Source organism: Suncus etruscus, chromosome 1 (assembly GCF_024139225.1).
Source record: "Suncus etruscus isolate mSunEtr1 chromosome 1, mSunEtr1.pri.cur, whole genome shotgun sequence".
Taxonomy (NCBI): Eukaryota; Metazoa; Chordata; class Mammalia; order Eulipotyphla; family Soricidae; genus Suncus; species Suncus etruscus.
Genome location: NC_064848.1, coordinates 120,812,896 through 120,830,276, shown reverse-complemented (window position 1 = coordinate 120,830,276; position 17,381 = coordinate 120,812,896). Strand labels below are relative to the sequence as shown.

General features: G+C 42.4%; 1 protein-coding gene across 1 annotated transcript in view; it reads left to right on the top strand.

The window, feature by feature from the left end:
- DOCK4 (dedicator of cytokinesis 4) overlaps nt 1-17,381 on the top strand; it is a 530,301-nt gene that overhangs the window by 353,876 nt on the left and 159,044 nt on the right. The window contains exons 18-20 of the mRNA XM_049782931.1: nt 4,537-4,634; nt 4,726-4,809; nt 4,967-5,067. Coding sequence (XP_049638888.1) covers nt 4,537-4,634; nt 4,726-4,809; nt 4,967-5,067 — 283 coding nt within the window. The remainder of the gene's footprint in view (nt 1-4,536; nt 4,635-4,725; nt 4,810-4,966; nt 5,068-17,381) is intronic.

Sequence of the window (17,381 nt, the reverse complement as noted above, 5' to 3'; positions counted from 1 at the left end):
ATTTGCATCCTCAACTGCAGCCCACTGGACTCGAATGTCTCAGGGTGAATATGAAAGGAAAATAATGTGAAATTCCTATAAATTCATTTTTACCCTTATTACCCTGTGGGAAGTGCTTGATCTTGCTTGGCTCTTGACTGTAGGTGCATATTCATCAATGTATATATGGACTTACACAGACTTTATCAATATTTAGTGATTAATGAGGTTACTTAAATAAAACTCCCTTGATACAAATGCAATGATTTGAAAGCCTTACCAAACCTCAGGAGTTTTTAATCCCATTTAATTCCTGTATTTGCTCTTAAACAATACTTCCAGTGAAATATTTTTAAGATATATTACTTGTTACGATTGCTATAGTAATTATTAGAAGCTTTTGTCTTAAAATCTCAAAACTTTGTCATCTTTACAATTCTGAAGATCAAAAGTCTAAAAGCAATTGAACTGGACTAAAATCTAAGTGTCTGTAAGGCTGAATTCTTTCTGGAATAATCTTTTTCTTACATTTTCTAGAATCTAGGGTCCTCCAGCATTTGTTGGCTTATAGCTCCTCCCTCTGTTTGTCTGACTGATCATTTTCTAATTTTCTATCTTTTTTGGAGTCAGGATTATTTATATTGAACCTAATGGGTATTCCAGATATTTTTATCTTAAAGTAGTTAATTTAGCCACATCTGTAAAAATTTCTTATGTAATATATGGTAAGCATATTCCCAGATTCTGGGAATCTTCAATTTGTTCTGATTCTAAGATTTAGGTTGTTATGCAGAACTGAGGGGAAAAAAAAAGGGAGAAAACCAAAGAGTGGATTTCACTTTGGGGTAGAGCACTTGTCTTGCATGCCCCATGTTGGATTTTGGTACTGAAAAAATGCAGCAAAATAATATGGAGAATGAAATAATGAAAAACAACAAGCTGCTACTTTCTATAAAAGGAGAAAAATTTTTATAAACTGCTATGAAATATTAAGCAGCTCATTATTTGAAATGCAATGTTTGTGGCTTATCTTTTGGAGACTGATAAATGCTTAATTATCATTTTGACTTTGATTAACCTTGTTGGTGTCAGATATATGAAGATGAGTCAGGGAATGAATATTATGTCTGGAAGATAGGAAGGAGAAAATTGATGTTTCTGAGATTTACATGCAAGACGCACATCTCTGTGTGGAGATAATCCCTTTCCAAATTGGTGTCAAATTACTTTGTATTCATTTTATTCAGCTTGGAAAAATACACTGATCTAATTTCCAGTGCACTTGTGCATGTAGTAAGTGGTGTGATCTCTAGAAACAGTTTCCTAGAGCAAATTTGCTTCTCAATAGTGCTGCAGTATGGCTGTTCTGACTCTCTCCCACATAAAGGAGCTTTCACGGAGAGTATCCAAACAACGGAAAACCTTACTGGATAGCATTTACTTCCAGATCAAGTGATCTGTTAAGCTTCTTGAAAGTAGGGATCGAAAGTGGAGACAACCATTTTACTTATTTGTTAGCTCCCTTGGACTATTTGACATGACTGTAAAAAAATTAAAGAACCATAATTTGCAAAGTTATTCATAGTTAACTCTTAGGCATACAACACCAATTCCACCTCCATTATCCACTTCTGTCCACTGATGTTCCCATACTCTACCACACTCCCAACCCCAACCCACTGCCTAACACCTTGCAAGCATATTTCAAAGTTCAGTGGTGTTAGTATAGATCTCATATTTCCAGTTACACAGCCTTTTTAAAAGTATAAAAAAACGTTTAGCGGCTGAAGGCACTAAGGTTAAGACAATTGCCTTGCACACAGCCAACCCATGTTGGACCCATAGCACTGCATATGGTCCCCTGAATACCACCAATGATCTCTGAGCACAGGCGAGAGTAAGTCCTGAGTACCACTGGGTTTTGGCATTCAAAATAAAAAGAAACATAGAAAAGAAAAAAAATTAATACCTTAATGTTATCTAAAGCTGATTTATGTCCAAGAACAACCATGATTAATAGTATTGTAGGTAAAAAATAAAATAGAATTTTTAGAAGTTATATAGATAACCAGATTGTATATGGAAATAATTTAATCTCAAATTTGTACAGTTCTGACTTCCCCATATACCATTCTTCAAATAATGTCTAAATCAGCCCATATCTCCCAAGATTGTGAATTTTTTCTTTAAAAATTTGAGAGAATAGGGATCTTCTCATCCAACCAATTTAAAGTCTTTCCATTTTGTACTCGAACAATTAAGCATTCAATAAATATTTAGTAAGTGGGTTATATATAACTCATATTTTCACAATATATCATAATTACTCATTTGCAATTGAATTATCTGCAGATGGTTAAAAATGAGACCAAAGAGAAAAGTTTTGACTTTACCCTGAGTTCTTTGTAGACATGATTTATTTATTACTTTTATTTTTCCTTTGCTCTGTTATAAGCAAGTTAGATATTCCTGAGACTTTTTGCAGGAAAGATCTCTTTGTACCATTGTTACCTATGGTCCCTCTGCTGATGACAGCTCTATTCCAAGTTCCCACTGCCTTGGGTGGTGGCCAGCACAGGCATCTCTTCTGTCGTCTTCAGTCCACATTGTTGGGCCTGAATTCTACTCCCTGGCCTCACTTTTAATAGGCAGGGAAAGAGAGCGAAGAACCAGATGGAGAGAGAGCTGGAATGGAGGTGGAGTAGGAAGTGAAGCGTGAATGATAGGGGAAGGTGCATTGAGGATTATAAATGGGAAGATGCTAGGGAAGGGAGGTATCTTGGAGCTAGAGGCAGGAAGTAGGTGGGAGGGAGGCAGTAAACCGACTGGGAGAATAATGGAGGACTGGCTCTGCTACTGCAGGTCTGTCTCACTCTGTGGAAATCACTCAAATTCTAAATATAACCAATCAATTTTCTAAAGGTTTCAGTTATACCTCCAGGATGTCTGAGGTAGGCATGAATAATAAACATATTCAGGGTTTTTTCTTATTAAAATATCATAAATCTCTTTTTACAATTAATTCACTGTTTTTTAAAATACCCTCATTTGATGTATACCAAGTCATCCTCTTCATCTTATCCCTGTGTGGTATAGATAAGCATTCCTGTTTAGTGCAAAACTTATTTCTATTAAGTCATTTGTGAAGTTGTTTTATTTAAATCTGGCTTTGGTGGAAGTTGCATCATTTCTCTTTAGCATATTATCTTTTCCTCATTTTCTTTACTGTATTTTTCTTATTGTAATTGCAGCCTTGGTTTCTGAGGTTTTTTATTTTCATTTTTTGTTTTTGTTTTTGTTTCTGTGTTGATATTCTTAGCTAGTTTCATTGGAAATTCCCCTTTAATGGTGCCTTCAAGTGGATTTTGTTATTAAGTCTGAAAACAAGCAATTCTGGTTTCTTTTCTGACTTTTCTAGTTTCTCAGTCCAGAAGGTTGCCCTGATGGTAGACTTGTCATGTGCTTTCCCCACCTGTTCTAAACTGGTCAATCCTTAAACACTTTTATTGCCCTCCAGGCCAATTCTCTCAATTCTTTGAGATTAGTAAAGCTTGATGCATGGTCAGGTGCCCTGATTCAAGAAAGATCAAGGAAGAAGGGATTATTCCCTCGCAGTGGCTCTGCTTATCCTTAGAGTTCACTTGTTGGTTTAGAAAGAACAGAACGTTGAAGAGCTTGGCTCTGTAAATGGTCAGAAACTCAGCTGGCAGAGGACTGTGGATTCTAAAACCTACCGTCTTGAGAACTACGTGTATCTTATGGGAACTGAGCAGGCTTGACATTGTACAGACATCTTTGAGGCCAATGTATGGATCACTTTATTAACAATACCTTCATTGGGGCCGAAGCAGTAGGACAGACCGCATTTAGATCTCCTGGCATCTCTTTTGGTCCCCCAAGCTAGGAGCGATTTCTGAGTGCATAGCTAAGAGTAACCCCTGAGCGTCACCAGGTGTAGCCCAAAAACCAAAAAAAGAAAAAGAATACCTTCATTGATAGGTGAACTTATTTGATAGACAGAATGCTATGTATTGAAAGCAAAAATATGCATAAAGCAAGTTTCCTTAATAAACTCCTATTGTTCTGAGGGGAGAAGCAAAATTATTCAAAAAATTTTATTTGACCATCTTTGATCTATGTCTTCTCTGATCTATGTACTGGGAATATGTAGCACCAACATATAGATTGACATCAACTTTTTCCTCACTCTCTTAGAATGTATAGTCTACAAAGACAAACACTATCATAGTCTGATAAATAGTGGGAATTCATTTCAGAGAAAATCTAAACTCAAGGTTTCAGAAAAGACTTACTGGCTGAGGCAGAATTGAACCTAAGAACTGAAAGATGAATGAGGATTTATAGTCAAACTACTGCAAAGATAGAAATTATTGGAATGTACTATTGTCAGTGTCATCTTAGAGGGTACATAATAATCTAGAATTTGGGTGACCAGGAGGGATAGGTGCTATGTTGAAGAACACAGCTTTTATCAATATAACCATTTCATGTGAAAGTTGTTTCATTGAAACTCTGAATTTTTTTTTTTTTGGAAAGGTGATATGCTTGATCTTTTGAAATGGAGAACCCACCCAGACAAGATCACAGGATGTCTCTCTAAATTAAAAGAAATTGATGGCTCTGAGATAGTAAAGGTATATGGTATTTCGAGTTTTTTCTCTTGAAAATTCTTGGTATAAATAGCAGTGATTCTATTCTATTCATTATTTTGGTTTTTCTTAATAGTTCCTTCAAGATACACTGGATACCTTATTTGGAATTTTAGATGAAAATTCACAAAAATATGGTTCTAAAGTGTTTGATTCCCTGGTGAGTTTGAATTTACATCCTAACAATTTTGTCTCAAATTTGACTTCTATAATGCTTTCCAGAAATATGTACTTAATAGCATGAGTTCACTTAAAGAACCCTTCAAAACTAAATCTTGGTTTGTGTTTGGATTATGTTGCTCAATTTTTCTTTTTAGGTTCACATAATAAATTTGCTGCAAGATAGCAAATTTCATCACTTTAAACCTGTAATGGACACTTACATTGAGAGTCACTTTGCTGGAGCACTTGCATACAGGTATGGCCCTTTATCTTATAATTGGTTATAAGCAGTTTTGGGGGAACTTTTTTTTTTTTAAGAAGAACCAGCTATATAGGAAAATTTAAAAGGGAGTAAAGGAAGAAATGAAGCACAACTGAAGTGTCTCTTGAGACAGTTATTTCCCATACCGTTTTATAATGGCTAGAACATTTGATTAAAAAAAGGATGGGGTGCTGGAGAGAAGCTTTTTGAATTCTGTTCCTGAGATCAAAAAAGTGTCCCCCTTTCCTCTATTTTACTTGATAATCTTTTGTCTTAAATGTCTGGTAATTTTTTTTGTGTGTGTGTGGTTTTTGGGTCACACCTGGCAGTGCTCAGGGGTTATTCCTGGCTCCAGGCTCAGAAATTGCTCCTGGCAGGCACGGGGGACCATATGGGGCACCGGGATTCGAACGGATGACCTCCTGCATGAAAGGCAAATGCCTTACCTCCATGCTATCTCTCCGGCCCCCAAATGTCTGGTAATTTTAATTTGGCTGCCAAGAGCCAGGTCAACAAACACACTTCTTGATGGTTCTTGATGTTACTAAAGAAGAAATAGGAAGGAAAACAGCTTTTGTTATCTTAACCTCTTAAAATTATTTTTTTAGCTGTCATTACTTGTTGAGTGCCTACTGTATATCAGGAACTATATATGTGCTGATATTGAGGAGACTGGTATCTCTAGAAATAAGTATTTTAGCACTTAGTCTCTGCTCATTGATATTACTGCATTTTTAACTGGTCCTCCTTTTCTTTCAGCACAAATTATGGAGGCGAGGCTAAAAGTAAATTGATAGTGACATGCTTTAGCAAGTATTTAGAAAATAAATGTCAGAAAGGAACAGTTTTCTCTTTCTCTAGCTGCATGACATCTTTCCAGTGTTTGGCCCTGCTGAAATCCGTGCCTGGAATCTGTACCACTATCTGTCTCTCTGTTCCAATACTGTCTTTGCTATTCTCAACTCTTATTTTTTTTTTTTATTGTGAACACCTACCCACAAGTATGTTCACAATCATCTGTCCTCAGGGTGTGTTAAAAAGAAAAGTATGATTTTCAGGGAGGGACTTCAGAGCATAAAAACCGGCTAAGCTTTGCAAAAGCCGGCTCCCTGTGTGTGACACCAGGCGGGGAAAATCCGCGAAAGTACACCGGCCCAGTGGGGCTCAACTGTGAAAGACTGTGAGTGTGACCTGTCTATGTCTGTCTACTGTCCTCTTGCGTGAAACTCTTGCGAGTGGGGCAAGGAGAGGCTCCAGAAACCTCGCTCGCCCAGACGCCATTTTCAGGAAGGGACTTCAGAGCATAAAAACCGGCTAAGCTTTGCAAAAGCCGGCTCCCTGTGTGTGACACCAGGCGGGGAAAATCCGCGAAAGTACACCGGCCCAGTGGGGCTCAACTGTGAAAGACTGTGAGTGTGACCTGTCTATGTCTGTCTACTGTCCTCTTGCGTGAAACTCTTGCGAGTGGGGCAAGGAGAGGCTCCAGAAACCTCGCTCGCCCAGACGCCATTTTCAGGAAGGGACTTCAGAGCATAAAAACCGGCTAAGCTTTGCAAAAGCCGGCTCCCTGTGTGTGACACCAGGCGGGGAAAATCCGCGAAAGTACACCGGCCCAGTGGGGCTCAACTGTGAAAGACTGTGAGTGTGACCTGTCTATGTCTGTCTACTGTCCTCTTGCGTGAAACTCTTGCGAGTGGGGCAAGGAGAGGCTCCAGAAACCTCGCTCGCCCAGACGCCATTTTCAGGAAGGGACTTCAGAGCATAAAAACCGGCTAAGCTTTGCAAAAGCCGGCTCCCTGTGTGTGACACCAGGCGGGGAAAATCCCGCGAAAGTACACCGGCCCAGTGGGGCTCAACTGTGAAAGACTGTGAGTGTGACCTGTCTATGTCTGTCTACTGTCCTCTTGCGTGAAACTCTTGCGAGTGGGGCAAGGAGAGGCTCCAGAAACCTCGCTCGCCCAGACGCCATTTTCAGGAAGGGACTTCAGAGCATAAAAAACCGGCTAAGCTTTGCAAAAGCCGGCTCCCTGTGTGTGACACCAGGCGGGGAAAATCCGCGAAAGTACAACCGGCCCAGTGGGGCTCAACTGTGAAAGACTGTGAGTGTGACCTGTCTATGTCTGTCTACTGTCCTCTTGCGTGAAACTCTTGTGAGTGGGGCAAGGAGAGGCTCCAGAAACCTCGCTCGTCCAGACGCCATTTTCAGGAAGGGACTTCAGAGCATAAAAACCGGCTAAGCTTTGCAAAGCCGGCTCCCTGTGTGTGACACCAGGCGGGGAAAATCCGCGAAAGTACACCGGCCCAGTGGGGCTCAACTGTGAAAGACTGTGAGTGTGACCTGTCTATGTCTGTCTACTGTCCTCTTGCGTGAAACTCTTGCGAGTGGGGCAAGGAGAGGCTCCAGAAACCTCGCTCGCCCAGACGCCATTTTCAGGAAGGGACTTCAGAGCATAAAAACCGGCTAAGCTTTGCAAAAGCCGGCTCCCTGTGTGTGACACCAGGCGGGGAAAATCCGCGAAAGTACACCGGCCCAGTGGGGCTCAACTGTGAAAGACTGTGAGTGTGACCTGTCTATGTCTGTCTACTGTCCTCTTGCGTGAAACTCTTGCGAGTGGGGCAAGGAGAGGCTCCAGAAACCTCGCTCGCCCAGACGCCATTTTCAGGAAGGGACTTCAGAGCATAAAAACCGGCTAAGCTTTGCAAAAGCCGGCTCCCTGTGTGTGACACCAGGCGGGGAAAATCCGCGAAAGTACACCGGCCCAGTGGGGCTCAACTGTGAAAGACTGTGAGTGTGACCTGTCTATGTCTGTCTACTGTCCTCTTGCGTGAAACTCTTGCGAGTGGGGCAAGGAGAGGCTCCAGAAACCTCGCTCGCCCAGACGCCATTTTCAGGAAGGGACTTCAGAGCATAAAAACCGGCTAAGCTTTGCAAAAGCCGGCTCCCTGTGTGTGACACCAGGCGGGGAAAATCCGCGAAAGTACACCGGCCCAGTGGGGCTCAACTGTGAAAGACTGTGAGTGTGACCTGTCTATGTCTGTCTACTGTCCTCTTGCGTGAAACTCTTGCGAGTGGGGCAAGGAGAGGCTCCAGAAACCTCGCTCGCCCAGACGCCATTTTCAGGAAGGGACTTCAGAGCATAAAAACCGGCTAAGCTTTGCAAAAGCCGGCTCCCTGTGTGTGACACCAGGCGGGGAAAATCCGCGAAAGTACACCGGCCCAGTGGGGCTCAACTGTGAAAGACTGTGAGTGTGACCTGTCTATGTCTGTCTACTGTCCTCTTGCGTGAAACTCTTGCGAGTGGGGCAAGGAGAGGCTCCAGAAACCTCGCTCGCCCAGACGCCATTTTCAGGAAGGGACTTCAGAGCATAAAAACCGGCTAAGCTTTGCAAAAGCCGGCTCCCTGTGTGTGACACCAGGCGGGGAAAATCCGCGAAAGTACACCGGCCCAGTGGGGCTCAACTGTGAAAGACTGTGAGTGTGACCTGTCTATGTCTGTCTACTGTCCTCTTGCGTGAAACTCTTGCGAGTGGGGCAAGGAGAGGCTCCAGAAACCTCGCTCGCCCAGACGCCATTTTCAGGAAGGGACTTCAGAGCATAAAAACCGGCTAAGCTTTGCAAAAGCCGGCTCCCTGTGTGTGACACCAGGCGGGGAAAATCCGCGAAAGTACACCGGCCCAGTGGGGCTCAACTGTGAAAGACTGTGAGTGTGACCTGTCTATGTCTGTCTACTGTCCTCTTGCGTGAAACTCTTGCGAGTGGGGCAAGGAGAGGCTCCAGAAACCTCGCTCGCCCAGACGCCATTTTCAGGAAGGGACTTCAGAGCATAAAAACCGGCTAAGCTTTGCAAAAGCCGGCTCCCTGTGTGTGACACCAGGCGGGGAAAATCCGCGAAAGTACACCGGCCCAGTGGGGCTCAACTGTGAAAGACTGTGAGTGTGACCTGTCTATGTCTGTCTACTGTCCTCTTGCGTGAAACTCTTGCGAGTGGGGCAAGGAGAGGCTCCAGAAACCTCGCTCGCCCAGACGCCATTTTCAGGAAGGGACTTCAGAGCATAAAAACCGGCTAAGCTTTGCAAAAGCCGGCTCCCTGTGTGTGACACCAGGCGGGGAAAATCCGCGAAAGTACACCGGCCCAGTGGGGCTCAACTGTGAAAGACTGTGAGTGTGACCTGTCTATGTCTGTCTACTGTCCTCTTGCGTGAAACTCTTGCGAGTGGGGCAAGGAGAGGCTCCAGAAACCTCGCTCGCCCAGACGCCATTTTCAGGAAGGGACTTCAGAGCATAAAAACCGGCTAAGCTTTGCAAAAGCCGGCTCCCTGTGTGTGACACCAGGCGGGGAAAATCCGCGAAAGTACACCGGCCCAGTGGGGCTCAACTGTGAAAGACTGTGAGTGTGACCTGTCTATGTCTGTCTACTGTCCTCTTGCGTGAAACTCTTGCGAGTGGGGCAAGGAGAGGCTCCAGAAACCTCGCTCGCCCAGACGCCATTTTCAGGAAGGGACTTCAGAGCATAAAAACCGGCTAAGCTTTGCAAAAGCCGGCTCCCTGTGTGTGACACCAGGCGGGGAAAATCCGCGAAAGTACACCGGCCCAGTGGGGCTCAACTGTGAAAGACTGTGAGTGTGACCTGTCTATGTCTGTCTACTGTCCTCTTGCGTGAAACTCTTGCGAGTGGGGCAAGGAGAGGCTCCAGAAACCTCGCTCGCCCCAGACGCCATTTTCAGGAAGGGACTTCAGAGCATAAAAACCGGCTAAGCTTTGCAAAAGCCGGCTCCCTGTGTGTGACACCAGGCGGGGAAAATCCGCGAAAGTACACCGGCCCAGTGGGGCTCAACTGTGAAAGACTGTGAGTGTGACCTGTCTATGTCTGTCTACTGTCCTCTTGCGTGAAACTCTTGCGAGTGGGGCAAGGAGAGGCTCCAGAAACCTCGCTCGCCCAGACGCCATTTTCAGGAAGGGACTTCAGAGCATAAAAACCGGCTAAGCTTTGCAAAAGCCGGCTCCCTGTGTGTGACACCAGGCGGGGAAAATCCGCGAAAGTACACCGGCCCAGTGGGGCTCAACTGTGAAAGACTGTGAGTGTGACCTGTCTATGTCTGTCTACTGTCCTCTTGCGTGAAACTCTTGCGAGTGGGGCAAGGAGAGGCTCCAGAAACCTCGCTCGCCCAGACGCCATTTTCAGGAAGGGACTTCAGAGCATAAAAACCGGCTAAGCTTTGCAAAAGCCGGCTCCCTGTGTGTGACACCAGGCGGGGAAAATCCGCGAAAGTACACCGGCCCAGTGGGGCTCAACTGTGAAAGACTGTGAGTGTGACCTGTCTATGTCTGTCTACTGTCCTCTTGCGTGAAACTCTTGCGAGTGGGGCAAAAAGAGGCTCCAGAGGAGCACGGCCGCTCCGCTTCGCTACGCGGCCGTGCACTCTTTCTAAGGAAAGAACTCCATTGCAACAAGAAAGAAAAATCACACTAAGAACGGCGCTATATCACAGAAGCAAACATTTCTCTCTGGACTGTCTTCTCTGTTGCATGCTCGGGCCTAAGATTTGACCCAGTGTGAGGCTTCATCCACGGAGGACTCCCCTCCCTTAGAGGCAAGTCAGCCCATCCAGAGGGGAGGAGCCAGAGGAGTGTGCTGCCTACATCATATAGACAATGAATACCACCACAACACGTAGAAAAACCCACAATACAAGTGTGACAATGGGGAAACAACGCAGGCCAGCATCAGACATAGAGAATGAAGATTACAATTCTGAGAACCAGATAATGACTGACCAACTAATCAACCTCTCAGATAAGGACTTTAGACTAGCAATATGGAAGATACTCAACAGACTCCAAGAAACCATGGATCGAGTTGAACAGAACACTAATAAGAACCAAGAAAATATGAAGGCAGAAATGACAAAACTCCAAACTGAAATAACATGTCAACTAACAGGACTGAAAAAGTCAGTAAACGAAGTGAACGACAATATGGATAAGCTCTGGGACAGGGTATCAGAAGCTGAGAATAGACTTGGTGCTGTGGAAGATGAGATACATAACAATTCCATACAGCAGGAGAGATTGGACAAAAAACTTAAAGCAAATGAGCAGACAATGGAAAAATTAGTCAAAGAATGGGAACAGACGAAAATAGAAGTCTATGATAAGATCAACAGAAACAACTTAAGAATCATTGGAGTCCCAGAGACCCAGGAAGAAAATTTCCAGGAAGAATCAATGGTCAAGAACATCATTAAAGAGAAACTTCCAGAGCTAAAGAATATATGTGATCAAATCCTGCATGCCCGAAGAGTACCAACCAAAAGAGACCCCAGAAAAACCACCCCAAGACACATCCTAGTCACAATGACAAATCCCACAGATAGAGACAGAATTCTGAAAACAGCAAGATCAAAAGGGGAAATCACATTCAAGCAAGCTTCCCTGAGATTTACAGCAGACCTGTCACCAGAAACACTCAATGCCAGAAAGCAGTGGTGGGATATTGTGACAAGACTGAATGAAATGAATGCTTCACCCAGAATACTATACCCAGCAAAACTCACTTTCCGGTTTGATGGAAGAATACATGGTTTCACAGACAAAAAACAGCTCAGAAACTTCACAGACACAAAACCAGTCTTAAGAGAAAAACTGAAAGACCTAATCTAAGAGAAGACTACCCAAAAGACACACCAAATTTTGAAATAAAGATGGCGTTAAATCCCAGGACAATTCTTTCTCTCAACGTCAATGGACTAAATGCACCAGTTAAGAGACACAGAGTGGCTAAATGGATCAAAAAACTCAATCCAACCTTCTCCTGCCTACAAGAAACGCACCTGAATAGTCAGAACAAACATTGACTCAAAATAAAAGACTGGAGAAAAATTATCCAAGCAAACAACACCCATAAAAAAGCTGGAGTGGCCATACTAATATCAGATAATGCAAACTTTATACTCAGGAAGGTTGTAAGGGACAAAGACGGACATTTTATATTAATCAAGGGGTACGTAGAGCAGGAAGAATTCACTCTCCTAATCATATATGCACCAAATGAGGGGCCAGCAAAATATTTAATACAACTGTTGACAAATCTGAAAAATAATATCAACAACAACACAATAATTGTGGGGGACCTTAACACGGCTTTGTCAACACTGGACAGGTCAACCAGACTGAAACCCAACAAGAATATACTAGACCTGAGGAGAGAAATGGAAGAAAGAGGCCTAGTGGATATATATAGGACACTCCATCCCCAGAAACCTGGATACACATTCTTCTCCAATGTACATGGGACATTCTCCAGGATAGACTACATGCTGGCACATAAAACATACCTCCATAAGATCAAGAGGATAGAAATTTTGCAGACTACCTTCGCTGACCACAAGGCTCTGAAATTATTTGTGAACTCCAAAGGGACTCAGAAGAAACACTTTAACACCTGGAAGTTAAACAGCCTCATGCTCAATAACCAGTGGGTCCGAGATGAAATCAAGGAGGAAATAAAAAGGTTCCTGGAAACAAATGACAATCAAGACACAAACTCTCAGAACTTATGGGACACAGCAAAAGCAGTACTGAGAGGAAACTTTATAGCTTTGCAAGCACACATCAGGAAGGAAGAAGGAGCTTACCTGAGTAGCTTAATGACACAGCTAATAGAACTAGAAAATGCTCAACAAAAGGACCCAAGAATAGGAAGACAGAAGGAAATAACAAAGCTGAGAGCAGAAATCAACGAAGTGGAAACTCAAAAAACAATCCGAAAGATCAACGAAAGCAGAAGTTGGTTCTTTGAAAAAATAAACAAGATTGATAGACCACTGGCAAACCTAACAAAGAAAGAGAGAGAGAGAAACTTGATAACTCGTATCAGGAATGAAAAAGGAGAGATCACTACTGATATGACAGAGATTCAAAGGGTAATCAGAAACTACTTTGAAAAACTCTACGCCACTAAAAATGAGAACCTGGAAGAAATGGATAAATTCTTGGACTCTTATAATCTTCCACGGTTGAAGGAAGAGGATGTAGCATATCTAAACACCCCCATCACCATTGATGAAATTAAAACAGTAATCAAATGTCTGCCGAAAAACAAAAGCCCAGGTCCAGATGGATTCACTAATGAATTCTATCAAACTTTCCAAGAGGAACTACTGCCAATCTTGGCAAGACTCTTTCATGAAATTGAACAAACAGAAACACTTCCAAATAGCTTTTATGAAGCCAACATCACCTTGATACCTAAACCAGACAGAGACGCTACCAAAAAAGAAAATTACAGACCAATATCACTGATGAATGCAGATGCAAAGATCCTCAACAAAATCCTGGCAAATAGGATTCAATGCCTCGTTAAGAAGATCATCCACTACGATCAAGTAGGTTTCATCCCAGGAATGCAAGGCTGGTTTAACATCCGTAAATCTATCAACATAATACACAACATCAATAACAAGAAAAATAAAAACCACATGATCATATCAATAGATGCAGAGAAAGCATTTGATAAGGTCCAACACCCATTCTTGATCAAAACTCTCAGCAAGATGGGAATGGAGGGAACCTTTCTCAATATAGTGAAGGCCATCTACCACAAGCCAGTGGCAAATATTATCCTCAATGGAGAAAAACTAAAAGCCTTCCCTCTAAATTCTGGCACAAGACAAGGCTGTCCTCTCTCACCACTCCTATTCAACATAGCACTGGAAGTACTTGCTATAGCGATTAGGCAAGAAAAGGATATCAAGGGAATCCAGATAGGAAAGGAAGAAGTCAAGCTCTCACTGTTTGCAGATGGCATGATACTCTACTTAGAAAACCCTAAAGACTCTATCAAAAAGCTTCTAGAAACAATAGACTCATATAGCAAGGTGGCAGGCTACAAAATTAACACACAAAAATCAATGGCCTTTCTATATACCAATAGTAATAAGGATGAAATGGACATTAAGAAAACAACCCCATTCACAATAGTGCCACACAAACTCAAGTATCTTGGAATCAACTTGACTAAATATGTGAAGGACCTATACAAAGAAAACTATAAAACTCTGCTCCAAGAAATAAGAGAGGACACACGGAAATGGAAATGCATACCCTGCTCATGGATTGGCAGGATTAACATCATCAAAATGTCAATACTCCCCAAGGCATTATACAGATTTAATGCCATCCCTCTAAAGATACCCATGACATTCTTCAAAGAAGTGGATCAGACACTTTTGAAATTCATTTGGAACAATAAACACCCTCGAATAGCTAAAGCAATCATTGGGAAAAAGAATATGGGAGGAATTACTTTCCCCAACTTTAAACTGTACTACAAAGCAACAGTTATCAAAACAGCGTGGTATTGGAATAAGGATAGGTCCTCAGATCAGTGGAATAGGCTTGAATACTCAGAAAATGTTCCCCAGAGATACAACCACCTAATTTTTGATAAAGGAGCAGGAAATCCTAAATGGAGCAGGGAAAGCCTCTTTAACAAGTGGTGTTGGCACAATTGGATAGCCACTTGCAAAAAATTAAACTTAGACCCCCAGCTAACATCATGTACAAAGGTAAAATCCAAATGGATTAAAGACCTCGATATCAGCCCCAAAACCATAAGATATATAGAACAGCACATAGGCAAAACACTCCAGGACATTACAGGCATCTTCAAGGAGGAAACTGCACTCTCCAAGCAAGTGAAAGCAGAGATTAACAGATGGGAATATATTAAGCTGAGAAGCTTCTGCACCTCAAAGGAAATAGTGCCCAGGATACAAGAGCCACCCACTGAGTGGGAGAAACTATTCACCCAATACCCATCAGATAAGGGGCTAATCTCCAAAATATACAAGGCACTGACAGAACTTTACAAGAAAAAAACATCTAACCCCATCAAAAAATGGGGAGAAGAAATGAACAGACTTTGACAAAGAAGAAATACACATGGCCAAAAGACACATGAAAAAATGTTCCACATCACTAATCATCAGGGAGATGCAAATCAAAACAACGACATACCACCTCACACCCCAGAGAATGGCACACATCACAAAGAATGAGAATAAACAGTGTTGGCGGGGATGTGGAGAGAAAGGAACTCTTATCCACTGCTGGTGGGAATGCTGTCTAGTTCAACCTTTATGGAAAGCGATATGGAGATTCCTCCAAAAACTGGAAATCGAGCTCCCATACGATCCAGCTATACCACTCCTAGGAATATACCCTAGGAACACAAAAATACAATACAAAAACCCCTTCCTTACACCTATATTCATTGCAGCTCTATTTACCATAGCAAGACTCTGGAAACAACCAAGATGCCCTTCAACAGATGAATGGCTAAAGAAACTGTGGTACATATACACAATGGAATATTATGCAGCTGTCAGGAGAGATGAAGTCATGAAATTTTCCTATACATGGATGTACATGGAATCTATTATGCTGAGTGAAATAAGTCAGAGAGAGAGAGAAAAACGCAGAATGGTCTCACTCATCTATGGGTTTTAAGAAAAATGAAAGACACCCTTGTAATAATAATTTTCAGACACAAAAGAGAAAAGAGCTGGAAGTTCCAGCTCACCTCAGGAAGCTCACCACAAAGAGTGATGAGTTTAGTTAGGAAAATAACTACATTTTGAACTGTCCTAATAATGAGATTGTATGAGGAAAATGGAGAGCCTGTCTAGAGTACAGGCGGGGGTCGGGTGGGGCGAAGGGAGACTTGGGACATTGGTGATGGGAATGCTGCTCTGGTGATGGGTGGTGTTCTTTACATGACTGAAACCCAAACACAATCATGTATGTAATTAAGGTGTTTAAATAAATTAAAAAAATAAAGTATGACAGCTTGCTCTTCAAGCAAGTGTTCTCCCTTGAACATGTATCTTGTATCTTGTGTGCTTGTCTCTGTTTCTTTGCATGATTTTTTCCACTTAGAAAAGCTTATTTTCTTTCTTGATCACAGACTTCTCTTTCTCTTCTCTAACATCTTTCTAAATAAGTTTCCATTAAAATACATTTTGCTGGCGGGGCGGGGGAGGAGCTATAGCATAGCAGGTAGGGTTTTACTTTGTACTGGACTGACATGGGTTTGATCCCCGGCATCCCGTATGGTCCCCCAAACCTGCCAGGAGTAATTTCTGAGCTCGGAGCAAGGGAGTAATCCTTGATTGCTGCCTGATGTGGTTCAAAAACATATACATATATGTTTATACATGTATGTTTATACATATATGTATATATATATTGCAGGGCCAGATAATAGGACAGTGAGTATAGTACTTGCACATGGCTGGCTGACCTGGGTTCTATCTGTCATTCTGTAATGGTCCACTGAGCACACTAGAAATGATCTTTGAGTACAGAGCCAGGAATTAGCTTTGAATACTACTGGATGTGGCCTTCCCCAAAAAACAAAACCAAATAATAAAGTATAGCATTTTGCACCAGAGAGATCAATAATGCCAAACCACTCCTCAAAAATACATGTATATAAAAATATATCATTTTTATCTCTCCCCTTCTCCATCTATGGGATATTTAAAGGGTAGTGGGAAAAAAAAGAATCAACTTTTATTGCCCTTGAGTATTTTTTTATTTTGGTTTGTTTTTTTTTGGCCACACCCGGTGATGCTTAGGGGTCACTTCTGACTATGCTCTCAGAAATTGCTCCTGGTTTGGGGGACCACATGGGACGCTTGGGGATGGAACTTCGAACTGCAGACCGTCCTAGGCTAGCGCCTTACCCTTGTGCACCACTGCTTTGGCCCCTGCCCTTGAATATTTTTATACAGCATGTTAAGATTTATCCTTTAATTATTTTGGGTGGGTTCTTATGGAAGGTCACACCTGGTGACACTCAAGGGTTACTCCTGGCTATGCACTCAGAAATCGCTTCTTACTCAGGGGACCATATGAGATGCTGAGGATCCAACCCAGTTTCGTCCTGGGTCAGCCACATGCAAAACAAACTTTTTGCTACCTCTGTGCTATCACTTTGGCGCCTATCCTTTATTTATACAAATTTAAGTTTTTTTTTTTTTTTTTTGATTGTGTGGCTATTGGGCCATGGGCCATACCCGATGACGCTCAAGGGTTACTCCTGGTTATGCGCTCAGAAATTGCTCCTGGCATGGGGGACCATTTGGGATACGAGGGATCGAACCCAGGTCCATCCTGGGTCAGCGCATGCAAGGTAAATGCCCTATCACTGTGCTATCGCTCTCGCCCCCAAATTAAGTTATTTTTGAAAAACTGAATCACATCTATGAGTTTTTTTGTTTGAGGATTAAATGTAACACCATGA